Below are 23,301 nucleotides of genomic sequence, written 5' to 3'. Positions count from 1 at the left end.
ATTCCAATCCTAGGAGAGTTTCTGAGAGATTTTGAAGTGACACCTGCCTTTTCCTTTCTTGGATATTTACACCCAGTGTTGCAACAGTCCATGGGGCTATTTACTTCTTATGCCCGACCACATCCTCAGGCATAACTTAATTCTACTTCTTTTGTAAGACCTGCTTGATTTCTCTAGAGGCGTGCTATTTTCTTCCCTCTACCATCTCTGATCTCAATGTTTTTATTATTCACTTTGCTCTGTAGAAGGTACCTGTATGCTTCACATTCATCACTACTTAATGTTAAGAAACTGGATAACAGTTTCTTATTAATTTCTTCATTTTCTTGAATACCAAGCAACAGAGCAAAGGTTCGTGCACATATAAAATATTTAACAAATATTAAACAAACAAATAAACAAAACCCCCAAAGTTGCAGTTACTAGTTTTAAGTTAAAGTAATGTGTCTTTGTACATATATGTGTCTATAAGATTCCTTAAAGTATAGTAAACATTAAAGGTTCCTAATATAGAGTATATGTTCATGTTGTCTTAGGAAAGCATATTGAGATCTTCATTTAGTTTCTACTGTATACAATTATTGTTATGTCACGAGTTAAGTAATTAACTTAAATCTATGTAATCAACAAAATGAATCTCTCTATTATATATCTACCTATCTTCTTGTATCATTTTATGAAACTAATAAGCTTGAATAATTTTTCATTTTATTTTTACAAAGAGTATAATTATGTATCTGGAGTCTTCATTTTAAATTCTACCTGTTAGCCAATCAAAGGAAAAGGTGGGGAATATGATGATCTGGTATATCCTACCCTCTTGCATTTCTCTTTCAGACTTTCTTTTATGATTCTTCATTCTCTTTGTATATTTTTTTGAAATAGGGTCTCACTGCATAGTTGTGGCTGGCTTGGAATTCACTGTGTAAATCAGGCAGGCCTAGAACTCATTGAGATCTACCTGACTCTGCTTCCTGAGTACTGGGATTAAAAGGTGTGCACTGCCATGCTGAGCTAAACTACCTAATTTTTAAGTCACCTAACAAATTTTGAAATACAGAGCTAATGATTTTTACCTTCATTCAAGTAAATGAATTCCTATTCTATGTTTTGTCTCCAGGATCCTTTTAATAATGTAAGAACATTACCAACTATGATTGTTTTTAATAGTTGTTAAATATTATTTACTTCAGACTCACCCAAGAAGCATAATTAGATTTGCAGAGAAAAAAGTAAGCATAATTATCAAAATTCTAACATTTTAGCCAGGACTAGTGGCACCATTGTGTAACCCCAGACATTTGATAAGAAGGGGCATAAGCATAAGACTGTCCTGAGCTGCCAAGAGAGTTCAAGACCTGTCTGGGATACCAAATGAATTCAGGGCCAAACTGATGCTTTAGAATACTTTCATAATACAATTCAAAAAAAAAAAGAAGAAAAGAAAAAAGCTAGATTTGTAGTTCAGTGGTAGTAAAATTCTCTAAGATGTATGCCCCACCCCCAGATTCAACTGTCTACAGCAAACACACACACATACACACACACACACACACACACACACACACATACACACACACACACACATGCACGCACACACACACACACACACACACTTTAACAGAAAAAAAAGGAGAGCAGAAGGAAGGAAAGAAAGAATGGAGGGAAGGAGGAAGGGAAAAAGAAAGAAAAAGTATAACTGAATGCTTTTACATTTACCATTGCTTCATAAACTGATTCAATTCTACTTGATCCTCTGTGATTATCACCAATATCTGATATCTCATAAACATTTTTATTGTTGTTTCACATCAATATTTAGATTATTTCTCTATACATTTACTTCTATTTTCCATGTCTAGGATTTTTCTTAATCTGTGTTGGGGATCCTGTACCTAGGCATATGTGTGAATATCCATTATCTTCTTGGTTCTATCTGAGCATGATGAATGTTAAAATTCAAATATCTTCTGAATTACTTCTGTGATTTTTCTCCTTTAGAATTAGTTATTCTTTTCAATATGCATTGCAGTTCTTTATAATTTGTATTATTGTTTTTATTTCAATCTCAATAAGCCATGACTATTGATGTATAGTTATGGTTGCCAGGCCAGGCTAACTGAGAAAGATTACCAGTAGAGGTCTTCTCCTTTGCTTAGGATGAATAGATTTGGACTTGTGAGATAATGATTATTTTTCTTGAATGATTTCTCTTTTCAAGAAAAGGAGGCTAGCAAACTAGAACTGGGTACTTACAGCAGGAGGGTGTTTGAACAGTTGGAAATGATGTCAACACAAGAAGAGGTGCATTTCCGGTACCCAATGCCCACCTATGTCTGATATAAAAGTACTTACACCCTTCTCTCTCTGTGTCTTATATCCGCAGAAGTCCACCTCTGCCAGATAGATACTCCTTATTCCTCAAAACTATAATTTTATCATTCTCCTTACACTGAGGTTGGAATAGAAGGGAGAAATTCAAGAGTCACTATTCTGACATGCATCCCTTTTCATGTTTACATGATCATTACCTTCAGATTACTTGTTGACCTTTTATTGGGAAATAGCTTAGGACTTCCTTGATGATAACCATTTATGCCCTTTGGTTTATGTAAAGCATGGAGGGAGAAGAATGTTGAGTTTTTATTTTCATTCATTCATTTAAATATGTTTGGTTTACTTATATTTTACATAGGTGGAATTTACATAAACACTTGGTTAAATATTTTTCACAATTTAAGGTGAGTGATAGTGACATATATGTGATACACCATTTAGATTTTTTTTAAAAAATTCTGCACATAAAATTGTATTATGGTTTTAGTCCAAAGTAACTCTTTACTTGTCATCATCTTCTATTTCTGGCACTCTGTATGCTTCAAAGAGACACAAGTCTCTACTGAGTCATGGAAAATGCAACTTGAATTTACAATAAGTAAATTAGTTAATACATTCCCTATTATCAAGTGTCTGGGTTTCATTAACACTCTATTAATACAGAAAAAAGTCTTTTATATGACAAATCTCTAAATATTTTTAAATAAAGCCACAATCTATATATTATGAAAAAATTAATAATAATTATATCTAGTGTCATAGATCTTTGGATCATATCAACTGTATGATTTTGATGAGGTGTGTTAGTTCTTTGGCCTTCCATAGAGTGTCCAGCTGACTTTGTCATGATCTAGTCATGAAGTCACTGGAATTCAGACACAATGCTTTAAAACTCAGTTCAGTTTAAAAGAAAAATGTGAGAAAATACCACAAACCCATAACCACCAAATGTTTACCATTAATAGCTCTAGTACCATAGTTTCTGCTGGAGTCCCAAACAACACACTATGGAACTTAAGCAGGTTTTGTTGAATAAGCATTCCTTTGTAGTGTCAAAGAGCATAAGAATCTCCGAAAGAATTGTATGAAATATGCAAAGTTGAAGTTTTCTGTAGCGATAATATGTACACAACCATAAACAAGCACACAAAAACTCAGACAAGGCAAAGCCAAACTCCTTCCCAGACATGATTATGTGTTTCTAAAAAAATTGTTTTCCTGTCTTTTTTTAAATGTTCACACATGCATATCGTTTTACTTACCTGGAAAAGTAAGATCAAATAAATGTTTTCAGTTTTCTGTTCTCATTTGTTTCTCCCCTTCTAAAGTAATATTAAAACATCTTGGTGCAACTGGTATTATCTAGGGAAAAAACTACCACACCACCTGAGATAGTGCTTGAGCTATAACTGAATCCTCCAAAGGGAACCATTTCAAATGAGTACAAGGTAGCAAGAAAACTATATATATATATGTATATTTCATCAACAGACAGAACAACAAACAGGTACAGACATGCAAAGCACATATTGTTCATTATTTCTAATCTCCTCCCTTTAAAGGACAAGTTGGCTGTAAGGACCTTTGGTCTGAGCTGTGTGTCCTGCATCTTTCTCCATTGATATCCTGGCTTTGTAAGTATCAGACTCCAGGTTCTGTCAGCTCTTGATGCTTATGGACTATTCTTTAGAGTAGGTGTTTTATTACTAGTCAGAGAGATCTCATACACAACTCCCTTAAAGCTGTTCACATTTCCAATTACAGCATAAAAATTTTTGGCAACTGCTTCCTGGGCTTTCTTCTACATTTTTTTCTGCTAAATATTTGAAGCCAGTTACACATTGCCTCAGGAACATCTCCCTTCTCCTGCTACAGATTAATGTCTCCCTCATATTTCTTTCACTGATGTATTTACATACCTATACTTGCAAGCATATGTCTATGTTTGATAAAACACTTATGGTCTAGGTACAAATGGCTAGAGAAATAGAGATTGTCTGCTTAAATCAAATGAGATCCATGACTTCCATTTATTTAGATACTTTAGTCATTAAACAAATATTTTGAAGACTGTTTCAGACTTGTTGTCATGCATATGTTTAGAAAGCAATGCTGAGCAAAGCCAAAGAAACTCCCCATCCCATCTTCATGGATGATACCTTAACGGTGATGATTCCCAGCACTGATTCATTGCTTACTGTGTATTAAATACTTTTTGTGACTCACAAATTGTGTAAGTGCAAAACTAGAATGAAGGATCTATTAGTTCAAAAAATAAGAATGAGACAAAAGCACGTTTGAAAACAAATAAAACATCTTCCTGTCCTTTCCCATAATGCATAAAATCAAGTGTATTCTGGGTTGAGAATAGGAATGTGCAAAGTTAGAGGGTGATTGTTTTATACATCTCTGCAGTTGAATTTGTAGTCTTGGGGGAATTTGTTCCCATCAGTGGGAGTATGGCCTCATGCTTATATATTCTCTGCTTACTCAACAGATACAGGAATTAATTCCCGGCACTGATTCTCCAGAGCTCTACACTTCCTTACAGTCACTGCAGTTCTGTATCCCCTTACCCCTGCATTGTTTTCTCTACAAAGCAGATACATGGAAACCAAAGGAAGAGGCGAAAGGCCCAAAGCAGCAGGACACTACAGTACTTCTTCTCTTGTGAATTTTACACAGGAAGAAGCACAATCATTATAATTATTTTTTGTGCTTTGGTTTAAATATTTAGTAGTTTCAGAATAAGTGAAAGTAACAAATGATTTTGAGGGATTTATGTGACCAATTGTTTAAACAGCAAAAATTCCAACCAAAGGTATAATGCTGATCACAGGAAGAAGTATATAAACAACTCAAATTATGCACTAACCAAATCAATCCAAGTAAATGTTTATATTATTATTTTGTCACTATTGTATAAACTACAACATCCACTCACTTAATGGGCACTTGCTGAGAATATACTATATAAAGGGCTCTATTAGGGAATGTATTCATTCAGATGCATATCTATTACACAGACTGTATGGTCTACAAGCTTATATGGGATAGCATTTAAAGGCAAGAAAAGCAAACAAGAGAGTAGAGCTACTAGAAAGGTGGGTCTGAAGATAACTCTGGGTCTCTGACTTGAGTTAGGGAGTAGATGCTGTACATGGACAGGGTGGAACAGAGCATTTTGTTTGGCAGAGTTGTGGAGGAGCTGTTTATTCATTTGTTTGTTTTACTAACTTTGGTAGACAGTTTTATGTCAACTTGACACAAGGTAAGATCATCTGAGAGGAGGAAACCTTGATTAAGAAAATGCCTCCATAAGATTAGGCTGTAGGCAAGGCTGAGGGCATTTTCTTAATTAGTGATTGAGGTGAGAGGGACAAGCCCATTGTGGGTGGTGCCAATCCTGGGATGGTGATCCTTAGTTTCATAAGAAAGCAGGCTGAGCAATCCATGATGAGCAAGCCAGTAAGCAGCACCCCTCCATGGCTGGTGCATCAGCTCCTGCCTCCAGTTTGCTGCTCTGTTGGAGTTCTTATCCTGACTTCCTTTGATGATGAAATGTAATGCGGAAAAGTATGTTAAATAATCCTCCCTTTCCTCCCCAACTTGCTTTTGGTCATGGTGCTTCATCATAACAATAGAAACCCTAACTAAGACATATTTCAGCTTTATATTTTATATTCTGATATTGCTTTTTGCTTGTTTGTTTTTTGTTTTTGTTTTTGTTTTTATACCCAATTATCTAGTTGAAACATTGTACTCCTAGGAGTCTGGCCATGTCTTAACCATGTCTGGCTATCTGAATTTTATGAGTCCAATTAGGAAAGATAAAATGTCTTTAAGATTTCTGCCACCCTATCAGACTCTAACTACCACAGATGATTATTTTCCTGACTATTAAGTTAATGATTTTAAATATAGTTTTGTCTTTTTAGCACAATTATATGAGTTTGGTTATACCTATGGAATGCCTCAGTAATTCTATATTTCCTTTATACTGCTTCTCCATAAGAAAAGGAAAAGTAAATTTCTTGCAATATTTAGCAGAATTCAGAAGTATGGTCAAATTACAGAATTATAAATCTAAAGAAAAAAAAGGGTGGAGAAGTTAAATGCTGTTTGCTACGGAAAGCAGACACATTACACTTCAAAGAGCTATCAATCTCTATGGTTCTGCACTGAATGTTCTTTGTATAACTGAGAACTTGGTTATATAGAAATGTCTGCTGAAGCATCCATACAGATTATTCAACTATCTTTACTTTCATTTCTTGCTTCTTGTCATTTCTGAGAGAGCTGCATGGTTCAACAACTTTCCTGTAGTAGACACTACTTTCAGATGGCACGATGATATGCACCCTGGAAGAAAATTGCTCTCCCTGCTGTTTTCCATGTTACAAATTCTGTGTCACTAATGTATAGTTATAGGATGCATAGTTATTTGCTTTCACATCTCAAATCTGACCTCTCACAATCTATCTCCCCTGCCCTTGAGCCTGGCATCGTGCTGGTGCTGGCAGGCGTCAAGAAGGCATGGGCTGAGAGCCAAGCTGATCCTTCCAAGGGCACTCAGAGAGGCCGACTGACACAGGGTCAATAATTAGCACAATGCCAGACACAGTGCTCAATAAGGATCTGCTGAATTAATGGATGCGTGTGTTGCCTGGCTGTTGTAAATGCTTCAAGTTGATAACCTGGGCTAATTGGCTGAGCATTATAAATGAAAATGGAGGAGTGATCAGCTCTTCTCTCCTGCCAGGTCAATAAACTTATTTAAAGACTTCTTTTAGAGATAGAAATGTCTAGTTCATTTTTAATGTCCATACCAATAGCTTTAACAATGTTAAAAATACTCTGAAGCATTTTATCTATCATCTTGAATAACAAAGATACTTTGAGAGAAAAGCAGACAGTAAATTTTAAGATAAGTTTTAGGATAGCACGTAATTCTATTATATAAAGTACTTCAATGGCAAAGACTAGTTATGATCTAACAGCTCTTGCTATAGTGACGGTCTAAATTTTACAACCCGGAGACTAAAGGATACATCTCTATAACATTCTGAAAATCCCAACAGTTATTACTTATTATTGAGTCCTGCAGACTGTCTCACATTTAATCACATCATAAATACAAAATAAATTCCAGTTAGCATATTTTTTATTTGTTTTACAATTTGTTTCTAAAACACACTTTTATTCCACAAAGCTGAGAAAGAGAAAAACAAATTGGCTAACCACATTCAACCATGTCTCTAAAGGCATGGATATGTCCATGCACATAAAAGTAAATATAATATGCAGATTTTAAAATAGATATACACCTCTCACAGGCTCAGCATCACAGTGAGCAGCCTCAATTCCCTGGCATGTTTCTGTGTTCAATTCACATTCAAACCTTTATCTCAATTGCTGCTTTTTCGGAGACAGCTACAAATCTGTAACGCTATTGGTTTGGGAGAAAATATTTTATTTAGAAAAATTATTCCTTAAGAATTTTATGTATGTGTACAGTGAAATATGATAATATCCATGCTGTGCTTTCTTCATCCCATTCTTCCCCAGGTCCATCATCCAATAAATGTGCCTTCCAACTCATGCTCTCTTCTTTTAAATAAAAACAAAACACAAAGCCCAGTTAATGCTGGCCATATGTAAATAGATATGGAGATTACCACTGGAGCATGGGTAGCCTATATCAGTACCCCATTTCTGAAGAAGAATGACTTCTCATCCCCCAGCGGCTGTCAATTGACAGCTCCGCAGTTTGGGCAGGACTTCAGGAGCTCCTCCCTGGGAGAAGATACTTGAACAATTTTAAAGGCCCACTAAGAACTCAAATCTGAAATACTGTGTTATCCAATACCTTGATACAAGATGACAATTTATTTTAATATTGAAGCACTGAATTCTCAAAAAAAAGACCCAAACATATTCACAATTGTTTTTAAACATTTCCATCTGTAGAAGTCATTATATGAAAATTAACAGTTCTGTTGTTTAAAATGTAAGAAAAGAGGATGAACAACAAGCTAGATTACACAGAAGATCTCCTCTGCTTCAGATACTTCTTGGTCACCAGGAGTACAGTTAATGTTGTAATGGTCCTCCATAGGTAATGCAGTAGACAAGAAGAGGTTCCAACACTCAATAGAACAACTGCTTACATCGCTGTTACTAGTCATATATATATTTGGGTATTTCCAAACTCAAAGAAGTACTATTTACATGACTAAACCAACAAGTGAAACACTGGACTTTGTGACACATATTTTCCAGCTTCTATATTCTTTCGCAAGTTAGAATTAAAGGTCTAATTTCTAATACTACATTTCCATCCTTATATATTGAAATACATCTTTTCATTACTAAGTGTCTAGCCCATGACTGTCTCACTTTTAACTTCCCTCTCCAAGCTTGATCCCATGTCATATGTCCATGGCCCCCACAAAGCCAGGCCATCAGGATAGTGGTGGGGATCACAAATCTATAGCACGTTCATGCTAGTCATCAGAATTTACTAAAGTCCTTTTTTTCCCCTCTGTCCAAACATAGTTGCAAGCCCCATGGATCCAGAGAAGGCCGAGTAGTCATCCTAATAAGCTTGCTGTCCCCTTGTGGAGGACTTTTCATCTGACTTGGTTGAGATTTTAAGTTACACAGGACCTCACTTTTAACTTTACAGTCCCAGGAATATAATTTCCCATGAGATCATTGACGACTTTCTAATGATGGAGGGTGGGCAGATGTTTAAGTCCTCTCTTTGAGAGATCTTTCTTACATACACATTAAGGCTGAAGGATTATCACTATAGACATCTAACATCTCCTTGTGTGCTACAAACTTCTTCATCCCACCTCCCAAATCTGGGAACTCAGAGTTAACTTTGGTTCTCAGCTTCCTCATCTGTAGAACTGCATGCATCTACATAAACAAACAACACACTGCATATGAGTGTTTTCTCTACTATCAATGTTTAATGTGGGAAAATGTAAAGATTAATGACAAAGGAAATTACTTCAAGAAGGTCAATTGATCTTCACCTGCAAATACAAACAACTTTATATAATTGTCCACTGCTATCTTAATTATTCATGACCACAATCATTTGTAAATGTAAAATTAACGAGAATAGGGGCTGGGGAGATGTGGTAAGTGGTTGGGGTGTATTAACACATTTCAGTATGTTTTGGTTTTGGTTGTGTTGCAATAAATTCTGCTTCTATGATTGGAATCATAATTGTCAAGGAATTTTTTTTCCTCAGAGTTTCCACAGAACAGAAAAGATGTCATTTGCTTTGCAGTGGGATCTCTCAGGGACAGCTCACCTCTGTGAGCCCATATGCCCTTTCTGCCTCTGTCTTTTAATTAACATTTGGAAAAGAACAGTGACATTGTAGATAACAGGGATAGGAAAAGAGACCTAGAAAATGATAGGAAGTCTGTCAATCTTCAACACTGCTAAAGAGCAAGCAATAGTGGTACTGGGAGTGGGGGGAATCATTCATAGGCCATACATACTCAAAGCAATGTAACCTTCACACACACACACATACACACACACACACACACACACACACACACCTCACAGACTAAAGCATCTTGAAAGAATATAAATGAACTGAAAGTAGGAAAAATAATTCTAAATAAAGTTAAATTTAAATAAATTCAAGCAAAGGGCTGTCAAAAGAATTTCCTGCTGCTTACCTTCTCTGCTGACTGGGCTGTACCAAAAAAGATGGGGATGAAAGCTAACCAAATGATGCAAGTGGTGTACATGGTAAATCCAATAGGTTTGGCTTCATTGAATGTCTCTGGGACCCCTCTGGTTTTAATGGCATAAACAGTACAAGTGACCATCAGGAGGATACTGTATCCCAGTGAACAAATGAGTGACAGATCAGAAATGTCACACTTGAGCACTCCCCTGGCATTCTCCGGATCTAGTGTCCGCTGTTCTCCATAGTCAATGATGGTGTGTGGGGGATCCACAACAAACCACACAAACACTCCAAGGAGCTGGACAGAGATGAGGCTGAAGGTAATCACCAGCTGGGAGGCTGGACTGATAAACTTAGGTGCTGTGACAGATTTCTTCCCCTGCTCAAATATTCGGTGGATACGGTTTGTTTTGGTCAAAAGTGCTGCATAGCTGAAACACATACCAAGTCCCAGGAAAATCCGTCTGAAGGAGCATATGATTGTGTCAGGTGCCGCAATCATCAAAAAAGTGATTGAATAGCAGAGAAAAATCCCCGTGAGGAGCACATAACTAAGTTCCCGCCCAGAAGCTCTCACGATAGGTGTATCATTATAGCGGACAAATGTCACAATCACAAAGGTGGTGGCAATGATTCCCAATATTGCTATGAACACAGGTACCACGGCCCAGGGAGAATGCCACTCCAATTTGATGATGGGGATCCTCTGGCAGCCTGTGCGGTTGACGTTTGGTCTCTGATCCAAAGGGCAGAGTTCACAGGAGAGTTCATCCACCTGGTAGTTATAACCCTCACAGCGTTCACAGTGCCAGCAGCAAGGGACCCCTTTCACGGTTTTCTTCCTCTCCCCGGGTTTGCACGGCAGGCTGCAGACAGATGCTGGGTGTGTGTGTTCTCTATTAGCCCACCGCATGTCTTCCACCTGTGGGTATAAAAAATTAATGAGCCTTTCATTTTCCCCCATTTATAATATCCTAATCCCAGCCACAGGTTTGTAATAAATCACAGAAGGCTGACAGTACAAATACAGTTTACCATAATAAGAGTCTCATTTCTTTCCCTGATACTGACTTTATGAAAGTGTTAAATGATTGGATCCAATCAGTCACTTGGATCATCAACTAGATGAGTGTCATTACTTTCCACTTACCTCTTCATGGCTGACCACTATGATATCAAAGAAAGATTTATTGGCCCAAACAGTTTTAATATGAAAGCTTTAAAAATTAAATAAGAGGGATAAAGACAAAACAAAGCAAAAAATTCCCCCAAGGAAAGGTCTTTTGTAACTAAACACAAATACATAAGTCAAAATCTTTCAAACACTAAACTAAGACATAGAAGTATATAACCAATGATTCATATCTTTCTAAAATAGTTGGGTAAATTCAGAGACTACATGCTGATTTTTGAAAGGAAATGATGCAAGCAGTTATTCTCTGACTTCTCATTGGCTCACAGATAAAACAATATTTACATGCTAGGCATACACTGACAAAGATATGTTCAATAAAAGACTTAAAGAAAATGTTTACTCTTGAATGCTTGCAATCTTCAAGGTGGCTGAAAGCAATGAAATTATTACCAATGAGGATACAGAAGGGAGAACAAATAAGGTACCACACAGAGATGGGACATGTAGAGGGCAAATTTGAAAGTGCTGGGATTTGGAAGCCTCTTAGAAGCACAGACACATACAAAACCAACCAACCAACCAACAAACAAATAAATAAAGAGCCAAAGTGAAAATTTTATTTACCAAGGCCAACTTCATTAACAGTCTACAAGAAGAATTACTATGCCCCAGGGTAGCCATCTTCCCAGGTAGCCCCCAGTGCCCTTGCTTCCTTGAATCTGTGCACACATGTGGTCCATTCTCACCCTGAAAGAGTGACCTATTCAAACAATGCAGTGTTCAAGGGATTATAGTCATGACTTCTGAAGCTCAGTCATAAAAGTCACTTTTTGCTTCACCCTTGTTTTCTCTTGTGTCACTCATGCTCAGGAAAGCACCAACATGGGGTCCTGAAACCTCTCAAGCAAGCACTAGGTGAAGATCAGGAGTCTCTTGCCAGCTACAGCAATGAGTTTGCATGTTCAGAACCACCTAGAAAGTAGCTGCTTGGCTTCAGTCACACCCTCAGAGGAATTCAGCCCTTGCTTCCATCTTGACTTGTAGAAATCACTGAACTTGAACAGCCCAGCTAAGTTCTTCCTGAATTCTCAAGCTCAACATGTATGTAAGGTAATACGTGTTTATTAAGTTTCTATATTTTTGACAGTTCCATACGTGTGTAGAATATATTTTGAGTGAATATATGTCGAGCATATTTACCTCCATTATGCTCCCTTGCCCCTCTCCCATTAATCCTCTTCCTCTCCCCAACTGATCCATCTTCTCCTTTCATATCTTTTGTTTGTTTGTGAAACCCATTAAGTTTAATTATGGTCACTTAGTTGTAAGCCTATAAGTTTTGGAGCTATTTTTATACAGCAATAAAAAAAAAAAAACTAATGCAGCTCAAATTAATTTTGCCCAATCTGTGGCCACTATAACTCTAACATCAGCTAGGTAATCCATGGAGAAGGTAAACCAGGTAAGAGCAGTCATGTATCTTAAAGTCACCAGTGTGCAATGTCAGCCTTACTTTCCTATTGCTTTTAAAGTGGCCTCCCTTTGAGGACCAGGTGATGGGAGCTATTCTTATGGAAAATGACTTAAGAATGCTTTCCTCCCTTGAATCTTCCCTGACTGGGACTATTGAGAGCAGGAATTGCAGTCCCTGGTACCTAAACTATGAACTTGCTAGGAATATCTGAATCTACCCAGGATGGAGTAAAGAACTGAAATGTCTTTAATGCACAGTCCTTTGAGAAAGGTGATGCTGCTTTGCGTGTCACATCATCACATCCTGCCTGCTTCCCAAGAATCAGACTAACTTTTTTTAACAACTCCATTAGTTTTCCATTAAGTTTTAATGACTCTAAAGGGAAATTTATTTACTAGGAGGGTTTCAGTGAGACAGAAAGAAATCTTGGACTAAAAGCATGTAGTCAGAACCTTCTCAAAAATATTGAAAAACTGAAATATTCCATTTAGTGGCTGAAATATTGATTTTAGACGATAATGGACTCATCATAAAGGACACTTGAAAGTTACATTTCAAAGGTAATTATTATAAACCTGAATTGCAATTTGTCTGAGGCTTCAGATTATAAAAAAGAGAGGAAGAGAGAGATTTAGGGTAGTCTAATCCAACACAGAAATTAAAGCCAGCATAAAAGTCTCAGAAACCTTAAACTTAAAAATTAACAGCAAAAAAAAAAAAATGAAACCAAATTACTATTTGCAGATGATAAGCTATTACATATAAGAGATCATAGTAACTCCACTGGAAAACATCTAGAAATGATCAATACATTCAACAAAAGTGGCAGGATACAAAAATCATCCTGTCTGTATACCCATAGCAAGCACGCTGAGAAGGAGATCATATACCCACTTCTATTTGCAATGGCCTCAGAAATATATAGGTATAAACTTAAGGAGGTCAAAGTAAGACACAATAAAACATTTAAATCTCTAAAGAAAGAAGTTGAGGAAGATACTAGAGGAAGAAATTGTCACTTTTAATTAATATTTCAAACTTAGACAACATTTAAAAATGGAAACAAACAAAACAAAAACATAGGGAGGCTATAAAAGTATGGTTCAGCAGTTAAAAGCATTTGCTCTTACAGAGGTCCTGAGTATGGTTACCAGCACTCCCATAACAGTTCATAAATAACTGTAACTCCAGTTCCAGAGAATCTGACACCCTCTTCTGGCCTCTGTGGGCATGGTACACACATGGTGCACTCACATATACTTAAAATAAAAATGAATAATGTTTTTTAAAGAATGCAAAAAATCTTATTTTAAATGACAATAAAAATAAAAATAAAATTGATTTCATTTGTTGTAGCATTAAAATCAAAATGCTTAAAAATAAGCTTAGCTAAAATAGTATAAGATTTATTCATTAAAACTACAAAACATTATTAAAAATAAAACAAAATAAAGCTTAATCAATTAAAAGAAATCCCATGCTCATAGACAATAATACCTACTATTTCTAAGACAATAATACTTTAAATTTATCTATAGAATAAAAATAATGTCTGTCAAAACCTCAGGTGGATTCTCTGTTGAAATTTACCAGTGGATCCAAAATTTCACATTAAGGGATCTAGAAAAAGCAAAATCATTTTGAAAATGAAGAACAAAGATGGTACTCACACTGATTTTTTTTTTTTTTTTTTGGTTTTTCGAGACAGGGTTTCTCTGTGTAGCTTTGTGCCTTTCCTGGATCTCGCTCTGTAGACCAGGCTGGCCTCGAACTCACAAAGATCCACCTGCCTCTGCCTCCTGAGTGCTGGGATTAAAGGCGTGCGCCACCACTGCGCGGCCACACTGTTTTTTTTTTTTTTTTATATATTGATTTCTATGTGTTTTGCTTACATATGTGTATGTGCAACATGTGCATGCCTGGTGCAAGCAGAGGCCAGGAGAGGGCATTGGATCCCCTTTGCCTGGTGTTACAGACAACTGTGAGCTGCCACATGGGCACTGGAAACAGAATCTGCATGCTCTAGAAGAGCAGCAAATCTTCTTAACCATTGAAGCATCTCTTTCACTCACTAAAACTGATTTTAAAATATATCATTCAAGAATTATGATACTGGTATAAAATAAACAAACTAGAAATAATAATTTAGAAATAAATTCATGCATGCATGGCCAACTGATTTTTTTCTTAAATTTAAGACTATTGGGCATTTATTTACATACAAAAGAGTAAAGTGAAACCCTGCACACATTAAGTAAAATGGTCACCCATATTCAGCTCAGGTTTAAGTCAGTTTTTTTCCTTTGGAGTAAGAGCTGTATTTCATATCAGCATAGTAATAAAGATAGTGGTACAGACTTGAAATGCTTTAGAGACAACAAAAATAGACAAAGAATAAGGGCAAGAAAGGAATCAAAATGACTTTTAGATTTCTGATCTGAAATTCTGTTGTAGCAAGTCCCTCCCACATCTTAAGTTTAATCCATCACTAACTTCCATAGCCATGTGAAACCGTGATCCTGCGCAACACCACGGTAATGGATAGCCATTATGGGTCAAAATACCTTAGTACTTATAACATTCTTACCTAGCATTTTAATGGCATGTAATTATGTACTTATTTGATTGGTTCTAATTTATATAAAGTGATGTGTTTTTAAGATTTAGGTTATAACCTGGGACACACTTAAAAGGTTTACTTAAAGTACACATTCTTCCTTGTTAGAGATTACAGTTCAATGTGTCTGGGAAGGAACACTAAGCCCTCTTTTAAAAAGTCCTTATTCTTATTGGGTTTTGCACAGTAATTACAAGCATATCTTGCTAAACGTTCATTTAAATTGCATTTTCTTAGGGACACTATGGGCCACTTATTTACCATTGCATTCTACATCCTAATGTGATGACTAGTACCTAATAATCTTTGGTGAATATTTGTTGAATGAATAAAGAAAGAATGAAGGGGTAAGGATGAGCAGTGGTGGTCTTCAATGAAAAGGATAGTATGGGAGAATAATTGATACTGAAAAGCAAATCATGATTTGGTTCATGAATTTCTGAGTCAAAATTGCCTAGAGCTAGCTAAGATTACAAAGGCTCAGTCATGTGCAAGGCAATTAGGGCAATAAATATTCATAATATTTATTCTAACCTCCAGAAATGGGATGAAATATGAAGGGAAGACGTCACAAGCAGAACCATAAACACAGTAAAACACAGTAGATTCAGGAAGATCAGTGCAGGGGGGGAAAGGTGTGGTCTGAAGGATATAAGGGAAGAATCCAGTCTGTTAGCCAAGAAGCCAAGTAGATTCATAATGTTAGGGAAGAAGAACAAGAAGCGGTCAGTGATTCTCAGAGGTAGTCAAATTTTATGAGGAAATTATTTGATCAGCATACCTTGATTTCTTCATGAGGTAAAATTTAGTTTTTCTGTGAAATTTTGTGTCATCTGCTCTACTCTACACAAGTAAACAAAACCCTATATTTTGTTAATATCCAGCCCATACATCTTTTACAACTCATTGGCTTTATATTGCAGTTGTACTGTGTATTTAGTTTTTTATTAGGTGGAGAGCAAACTGATAGTGGCAAGACACCAATTTTGCTTTGTATGAGTTTATGTTGGTACTGTAGAATTTCATGCTTGGCATACACTGATGAATAAACAGAATATGCAAAGAATTAGCCTGTAACTTTACATCAGTAATTGTTCTATTTGGTGTTGAGAGGCTTTGAGCAAGAGACAAATACTTCCCTATATATGCTTGGTAACTAGAATGTTTCTTTTCTTTCTTATTTAATTTTTTGTATTAAAACAATTTTTAAATTTAAATATATTTGTTCATATTCTTTCCCTTCCCCAAGTCTTTCCAGATCCTTTCCCCCTCCCTATCCACTCAACTTTAAATTGTTTCGCAAGGAAGAAACAAGTGAGTTCCAAGATAATCAGAGCTACACAGAGAAAACTTGTATTGAAAAAACAAAGCAAAAAACAAAACAATGCAACAAAAAAGCAAGAAAACAAATAAAATACCATCCCAAAGAAAAACAAACAAACAAAACACTCACACCAAACTGTATCCAAATAAAAGCACAAAAAGAATGAAAAGTCCATTATGTGTTGCTGAACTACTTCTGAACATGAAGTCTGCCCTGGAGTGGGTGATACACTTACTGTCACTCCATAAGAAAACTATAATTTTCCCTCTCCCAGTAGATCTAATGACAGTTCTGTTATTAATCATTATTTTAGTGGTTAGGTTTTCATTCATTGATGTACTCATTCATTCATTTAAAAATTATAATAAAATGAAATATATTAAAATAAAAACCATCTCATTGAAGTTGGTCAAGAAAAACCAACAGAAGGAAAAGAGCACAAGAGAAGGTACAAGAATCAGACCTGTTCTTTACCATGCTCAGGAATCCATGAAAACACTAAAGTAGAAGCCACAACATGAAGACAGAGGCCCTGGTGCAGACCCATGCAGGCCCTGTGCATATGACTTTAGTTCCTGTGAGCTTTGCTCATGTTGAATAAGTAACTAGAATATTTTATCTACAGTTTCAAAGCAACTAATTTTGAGGAGACTAAGTCATCAGCCATGTATGTTGAAGTGATATTAGAAAAATTTCACAAGAGCTTCAAAATGTTTTGTGAATTAAAAAAATGCAAATTCCTCAATATAGAACTGGTGAACAACATTTAGAAGAATCCACATTCTATCTATGATTAGTTTTTTGTTTTGTTTTCTTCTGAAAAATATGAGCAGTGACAGGTCAAACATTGTTGTTCCTGCATTTCATCAAGTCTGCTTTGTTTTGCTTTTATCTTTCCACAACTTATGTTCTGCCTGATGTTTTCTGGCAATTATCATATGGGTCTTCTGTATTTACCCCTAGTTCTATACAAAGAAAGAAGTCATCTAGATCTTGACTTTGAACTTGGAAATACAATGTCCAGATTATGACTGTTGGGTTATATACAACAGAATTTGTAGGCTAATGAAGAGTGCAGAAAATGAGATTTGCAATATTATTGCCAACTGGGAAGTACAAAACAAGCCCAAAACAGAACCTCTTCGCAGCACCATGTATGTGCAAATCCCTAAGCACCATGAATTATTTGCTACAATGATATCAAGACAAAATCTTAGTTCTACATCCATGGCCATCCTAATTTGAATACCATGGAGTGATAATTTTTAATCATAAGCCATTATTGTATGATTGTTTTTGCTATATGCACTATTACATATTCTAGATAACTACAGTTGGAGTTTCAAGTAATTCTTTTAATAATGTTTTTATATAGGAATAAGTTATCTAGATGTTTTCTATGGAAATTAATTCTTTAACTTCTCAGATTGGTTTAGTACATTTATTTAATACTTAAAAAGTATTCAAAGCATTTATATTTTGAACTTAAATTCAGCTAAATATTAAAATACCATTTAAATGTCACATGACTAATTGCATTAAACACAAAGTGTCAGTGTTTATGGAAGCTAAGTTCAGTTAAATGGGTCTTTCACTACTAATTGGAGGGGAAAGTAAATAATGTGAAAGTCAGCTCAGTTCTAAAACTCACCGGAGGCAATCCTTTAAACTTTCAGAATATCCCATTTAATTATGCATGTTTCTTACTTCTTCTGACATGACATGACTCTCAATTCATACATATACTAATGTAGTTCATTGCAAAATGTTCTGTGTTTATATAAACAACATACTCAATAATTCACTCAGAATATTTTTATTCAGTCTTAGCTCATATGATTTGATGACTATATAGCTCAGCCTATAGAAGATTTTGGGGGGAAAATGCTTTCAGAACATTAAGATATACATGTAAAGGCTGGAAAGGAAGTTCGGTGGCTAAAAGCACTTGCTGCTCTTGCAGAAGACCCAGGTTCAGTTCAGAGGACTCAGCTCCCACACAGTAGAGAATCCATCTGTAACTATGGCTCCAGGGAATCCAGTGCCTCAGGACACTGCAGGCACTTGCACTAAGGTGCACAACACATGAGCACACATACATACAAACACACACACACACCAACATACAAAGATATACATTTATGCACATACACACACAAAAACATTCACATATGGATATAAACACACACAGGATTAAAAATAAGTCTTAAAAAATAAATAGAAACATGCACAGGTGGACTTGGAATGCACACATTCAGTAGCATGCCATTTTGTAGCACAGAACCTGCAAGGCATAAAGATAATAAGAACACTGACTGTAATGTTGGATAACATTTACTGAGGGTCCACTATACGCCGGTGTGTTATAAGACTGAGCACTGAGAGTTTTAACAATCCTGAGTTGGGCATTTTTTCCCAACTTATTTAAGGAGGACAAGACTATAGATAACATTACTTGTATCACACTATTATTTAATGAGGGTGAGTAGATTCATGTCCAGGCCACAGAGTCAATAATGTTCTTTTGCCTCTCTGCATAGCTTCCAGACCAGTGAAGGACAACAGTAGACAGCTAAACGCTCATGGAAATTGTCTATATTAAGTACATACAGAGTAGGAAGTAGGGGACAGGAAACAGGGAAGAAGGCATAGTTTTAACTCCTTAGGTGAGGGGAGTCTTACCAGCAGACTCAGTTCACTGAAGATGGAAAGAAAAGATTGAGTAGAAAAGGGATCAATATATTAGTGTTTCTCCACATTCAGTATAGTGAAAGTTTAGTTCCCACCATGGCTTCTTTGGGAAGGTATGTAAACTTTAGAGATGAGGCTTAATAGCAGGCATCTAGTCACTGAGGGTTATGTCTTCCTTAGTGACCCTGAATCCCCGTCTCTCTCACTTCGTGACCATTAAAGCGAACAGTTTTGCACTTATATGCATACTCTATCGTTGCCATATGAAACTCCTTTATAGCAAGTAACAATAGGTTCATTTCATCGTGGGCAGAAGCCCCCTTTTCTTTGTAAGCTGAGTGTCTCATGCCCCTGTTATAGTGGTGGGGAGCTAACACAACACACCTTAGATAGGTTAAAAAGAAAAGTATGTCCTGGATCAGAATCCTTATAACCCTGTGGCGCCCCTCCCCTCACAATCACTACAGTGAAAGTTTCGTTCTTCTTAGGAGAGGTCTAGCTGTGTCTTCTTATGTAAGACCAAAACAGAGGCTACATTATCCACTTGGCCTGTTTTATTGAAAATAGTTCTAATTGGTACAGTTCCTGAAAGTGTACTAAAGGTTTGTTTGATCCAAGACACTTGACACAGTTGGAACTGGACTATTAATGCTATTATCCTGGAGCATTCCAATCCAGCAGATTTAATAAATCAAATTTGGTTTGTTTAGATTTGATATCAGGTATTTTCCAATGAAACAACAGAAACAAAAAATACTCATGTATCAAAAATTTTTAAATGAGCCTTTATTTTTCTCTAATGGGAGTCCAAATATTATCAGGCATTGGAAAGATTTTTCTTGATGGAAAGAGATGTGAAGCAAACAGGAGGGACTTGGAGAAGGCAGAAGCAGTGCATAGAGGAGGCACAAAAGATGTTAAATGACTTCAGAGATATCCTTGCTTTTCGACATTTAGCGTGTGATTGCACGTTGGTATTTCTACATTCAGAGAACAGAGAACAAATTAGAGCAGTCAGTTTTCTTCTGACTGACATTTTGCTGAACCATCTTTCTGGCCCTTGAGATGTCTTAAAGTGCATGCACGAAACGATAAAATGTTGCTTTAGTAAAAGAATATTAAAAGAGCATTAAAGAACTTATATGTTATAATCATCATGGTTAATAATATATTAATTATAGTTGTTTTGGTTATTATTATTTTAATTTATACTGAATTATAATATATATAGTATTATTAATTATAATTTCAAAGTTAAGTAAATACAAAAATTGAGAGGTAAACATGAAGTAGCTTACTCAAAATCAGAGTAAAAAAAGGGCAATGTGTGAGAAGTAAAGCAATAATAGAGTTAAAAGAGAACCCAAGAGTCCCAACATCTACATAACAAGCATCTAGGAGAAAGGAACAGACACTAAGACACTAAGATTGGTCTAGGTAAAATTAGATGAAATTTTGAATCCAACGGTTTTGTTGAGATTCCCAGGCAATATATAAACATATGCAAATTTTAGGATTTACCATGTTATGAATCCAAAATCCTGGCAGTGAACAGATATTAAATGATTCTGGAGACTTTGCTACCCTTCCCTCCCTGCCACAAAAAGTTTGCATAGCATAGTCTATTTGAAACCTGAGATACAGAACATAATGTAGTACCTATTCATCTTGAAGTAAAATTATTTTTAGCCTGGGTCTTGGAAACTTATTGTTAAGCATAATAGTATCACTTCAAAGATAATAAAAGACATTTTTATGTATTCATTTCATGTATTCACACTCTCAAAAATCTTTCACTTTTCAGTCCCACAAAACCATTGGCAGATGTGATTTTACAAGAAACAAGCAAGATTCATAGGATTCTCCTGAATGGCCTAAAAGGCAGATCTCCAGCACAGCCATGATCTCATCTGAGGGGCATTAGTTAAACAGTCATGGCAGAGACTATCACAGAACATGAAACTGTAAACTAGCCAGCTGTCCTTTTGGGAAAGTTTGAAGTTAATTATTTCATGTGAAAAAAACATCAGTAAGAAATGAAACAAATAACTTTCTAAACTGATGGTTGTAAGCTATGGGGATAATACAAATTTCCAAAAAATCAAAATTAACTACAATGTACTTGGGAGCACATTTTTAAACAGAAATTATATGACTGTGATATATGTAAGGAAGACATACATCAGTGTTGGAATTGTCAATTACAGAGGAGGACGGGTGTGGGAGAGAACCAGATAGTCCATATGAGAAGTTATTCAAAACTGACATCACAGAAAGATACAAAGCAGCAAGCAAGATAAGTGTCTTATTTAGAAACAAGTCATAAATCACATCAAGAAACCAATTTGTTTAAAAGGCTGAAGGCAGCTATCTCTCAGCATTGGAGAACAGATACATTCATAAATACAGACATTATGTCTTTAGTACACAGATATCATGGGCTGACCTTTTCCATATATGCTTTACTAAAATAATTAATTTGAAATCCTGTGTATAAAAATTTAATAAACATTTTTTAAAAAATTGGTTGAAATAAAATGGTAAAAAGCCCAGTAAAAAAGATCATAAGAAATAAAATTTAGAGAGTTAAAAAGGCATGTCAAATACAAATAAAAACTGGAAATGTTGGAGCATCATAATTCACATAAAAACAAATTACTGGTGAGAGGCTAATTTATAAAGCTCAAACAATGGAGGAAAGGCTTATAATGTTGGAAAATATAAATTAAAACAAAAGACAAAGGCAACTTAAGAACAATGAATGCCTACATTCCTAAAAATAAAAAGTAAAATAAATTATATGGAAAGACAACAAAGAAAATAAGGGTATGGTGAAAGAATTTTTTCTAAAGACTAAGTGGAAAAACTTAAAGTTAACAATAAATAAATGGAAGAGATTGATCTTAAACATAAGCCTGGTAAAAGTTTATAAGTTAAAAAAATCCTAATATAGTTTCATTTTGATTTTTTAGGGGATTTTTCTAACAAAAATAAAATTGGCAACTTATTTTCCATTTTTAAGGACTAGAGAAAAACTTTGACTGATCAGTAACCACTCTGAAAACAAAACACATAAAAATCATTGTATTGTAAGAAACAAACAACAACAGAAAAAAAACACCAGAAAAGCCAGTGCTTCCTGCTGGATATTAAAGCAAACATGAAAAATCAAGAAAGAGTCATAAGACATAAGATGAGTTTAATCCAAGGAGCCTCTGAGAGTTTTCAATAATGTGATCAAATCTAGTTACAAAACTGGATACAACTATGAAATGTAGTTTAAAATGATGTATTGAACAAAATTATAATAAACATGATACAATCACCTAGGTCTCAATGAAAATTTAACTTGTACGTGCTTTTATGGGTAAGAAAGCACACAAGTAAACTGTCAGAAAACAAACAAACAAACAAAAATCGATAAATTGACAAAGCCCAAAGCTTGGATAAAACGTACTAAGAAGAAGGTTATAAAGATTTTTTTTTTTAAATCTTGTTTGGACCACATTTCTTGATGACAGTTTTTAGAAAAACTAGAAATAAATGAATGTCATAAACAGGAAATACAACAAGTTAGAAATGAATGACTCTCTTCACAAATCTGGTTAAATCTACAATTAAAACCACTTAGAAACACAATGTAACAGAAACAGAGCAAACAAAGCACATGTAATATAGACAAACATATTTGTGTCTAGAAGACAAATTTTCATTCTGCAATGTGTTCATCGTATGCAGAGAATATGAAATTTAAGTGAACTTACTTAGCATTCAATTCTAGGAGGAAGACAAGGATGTTATATAAACCCCTGTGATAGGAGGAGAGGCAGGACCTCCACTTATGACTCCCCATTGCCCTCCCAGACCTTCAAGTGACCTTGGAAAATGCTAGAGTATGTTCCATGTGGAAGGTGGAATGAAAGAAGCACTCCATGATACAGAGTTTAAGAATAGCAATTCTTTTCAACTCTGATAGAATTCTACTGTGAGTCCATCTAG

General features: G+C 35.5%; 1 protein-coding gene across 6 annotated transcripts in view; it reads right to left on the bottom strand.

The window, feature by feature from the left end:
* Positions 1 to 23,301, bottom strand: part of Grm8 (glutamate metabotropic receptor 8) — an 805,417-nt gene that overhangs the window by 67,329 nt on the left and 714,787 nt on the right. For all 6 annotated transcript variants that reach the window (XM_006996266.4, XM_042272849.2, XM_076566128.1 and 3 more), the window contains exon 9: positions 10,048 to 10,983. In XM_006996266.4, coding sequence (XP_006996328.1) covers positions 10,048 to 10,983 — 936 coding nt within the window. The remainder of the gene's footprint in view (positions 1 to 10,047; positions 10,984 to 23,301) is intronic.

This window comes from Peromyscus maniculatus, chromosome 3, assembly GCF_049852395.1.
Source record: "Peromyscus maniculatus bairdii isolate BWxNUB_F1_BW_parent chromosome 3, HU_Pman_BW_mat_3.1, whole genome shotgun sequence".
In the NCBI taxonomy this organism is placed as follows: domain Eukaryota; kingdom Metazoa; phylum Chordata; class Mammalia; order Rodentia; family Cricetidae; genus Peromyscus; species Peromyscus maniculatus.
This window is presented reverse-complemented; position numbering and strand designations above follow the sequence as displayed.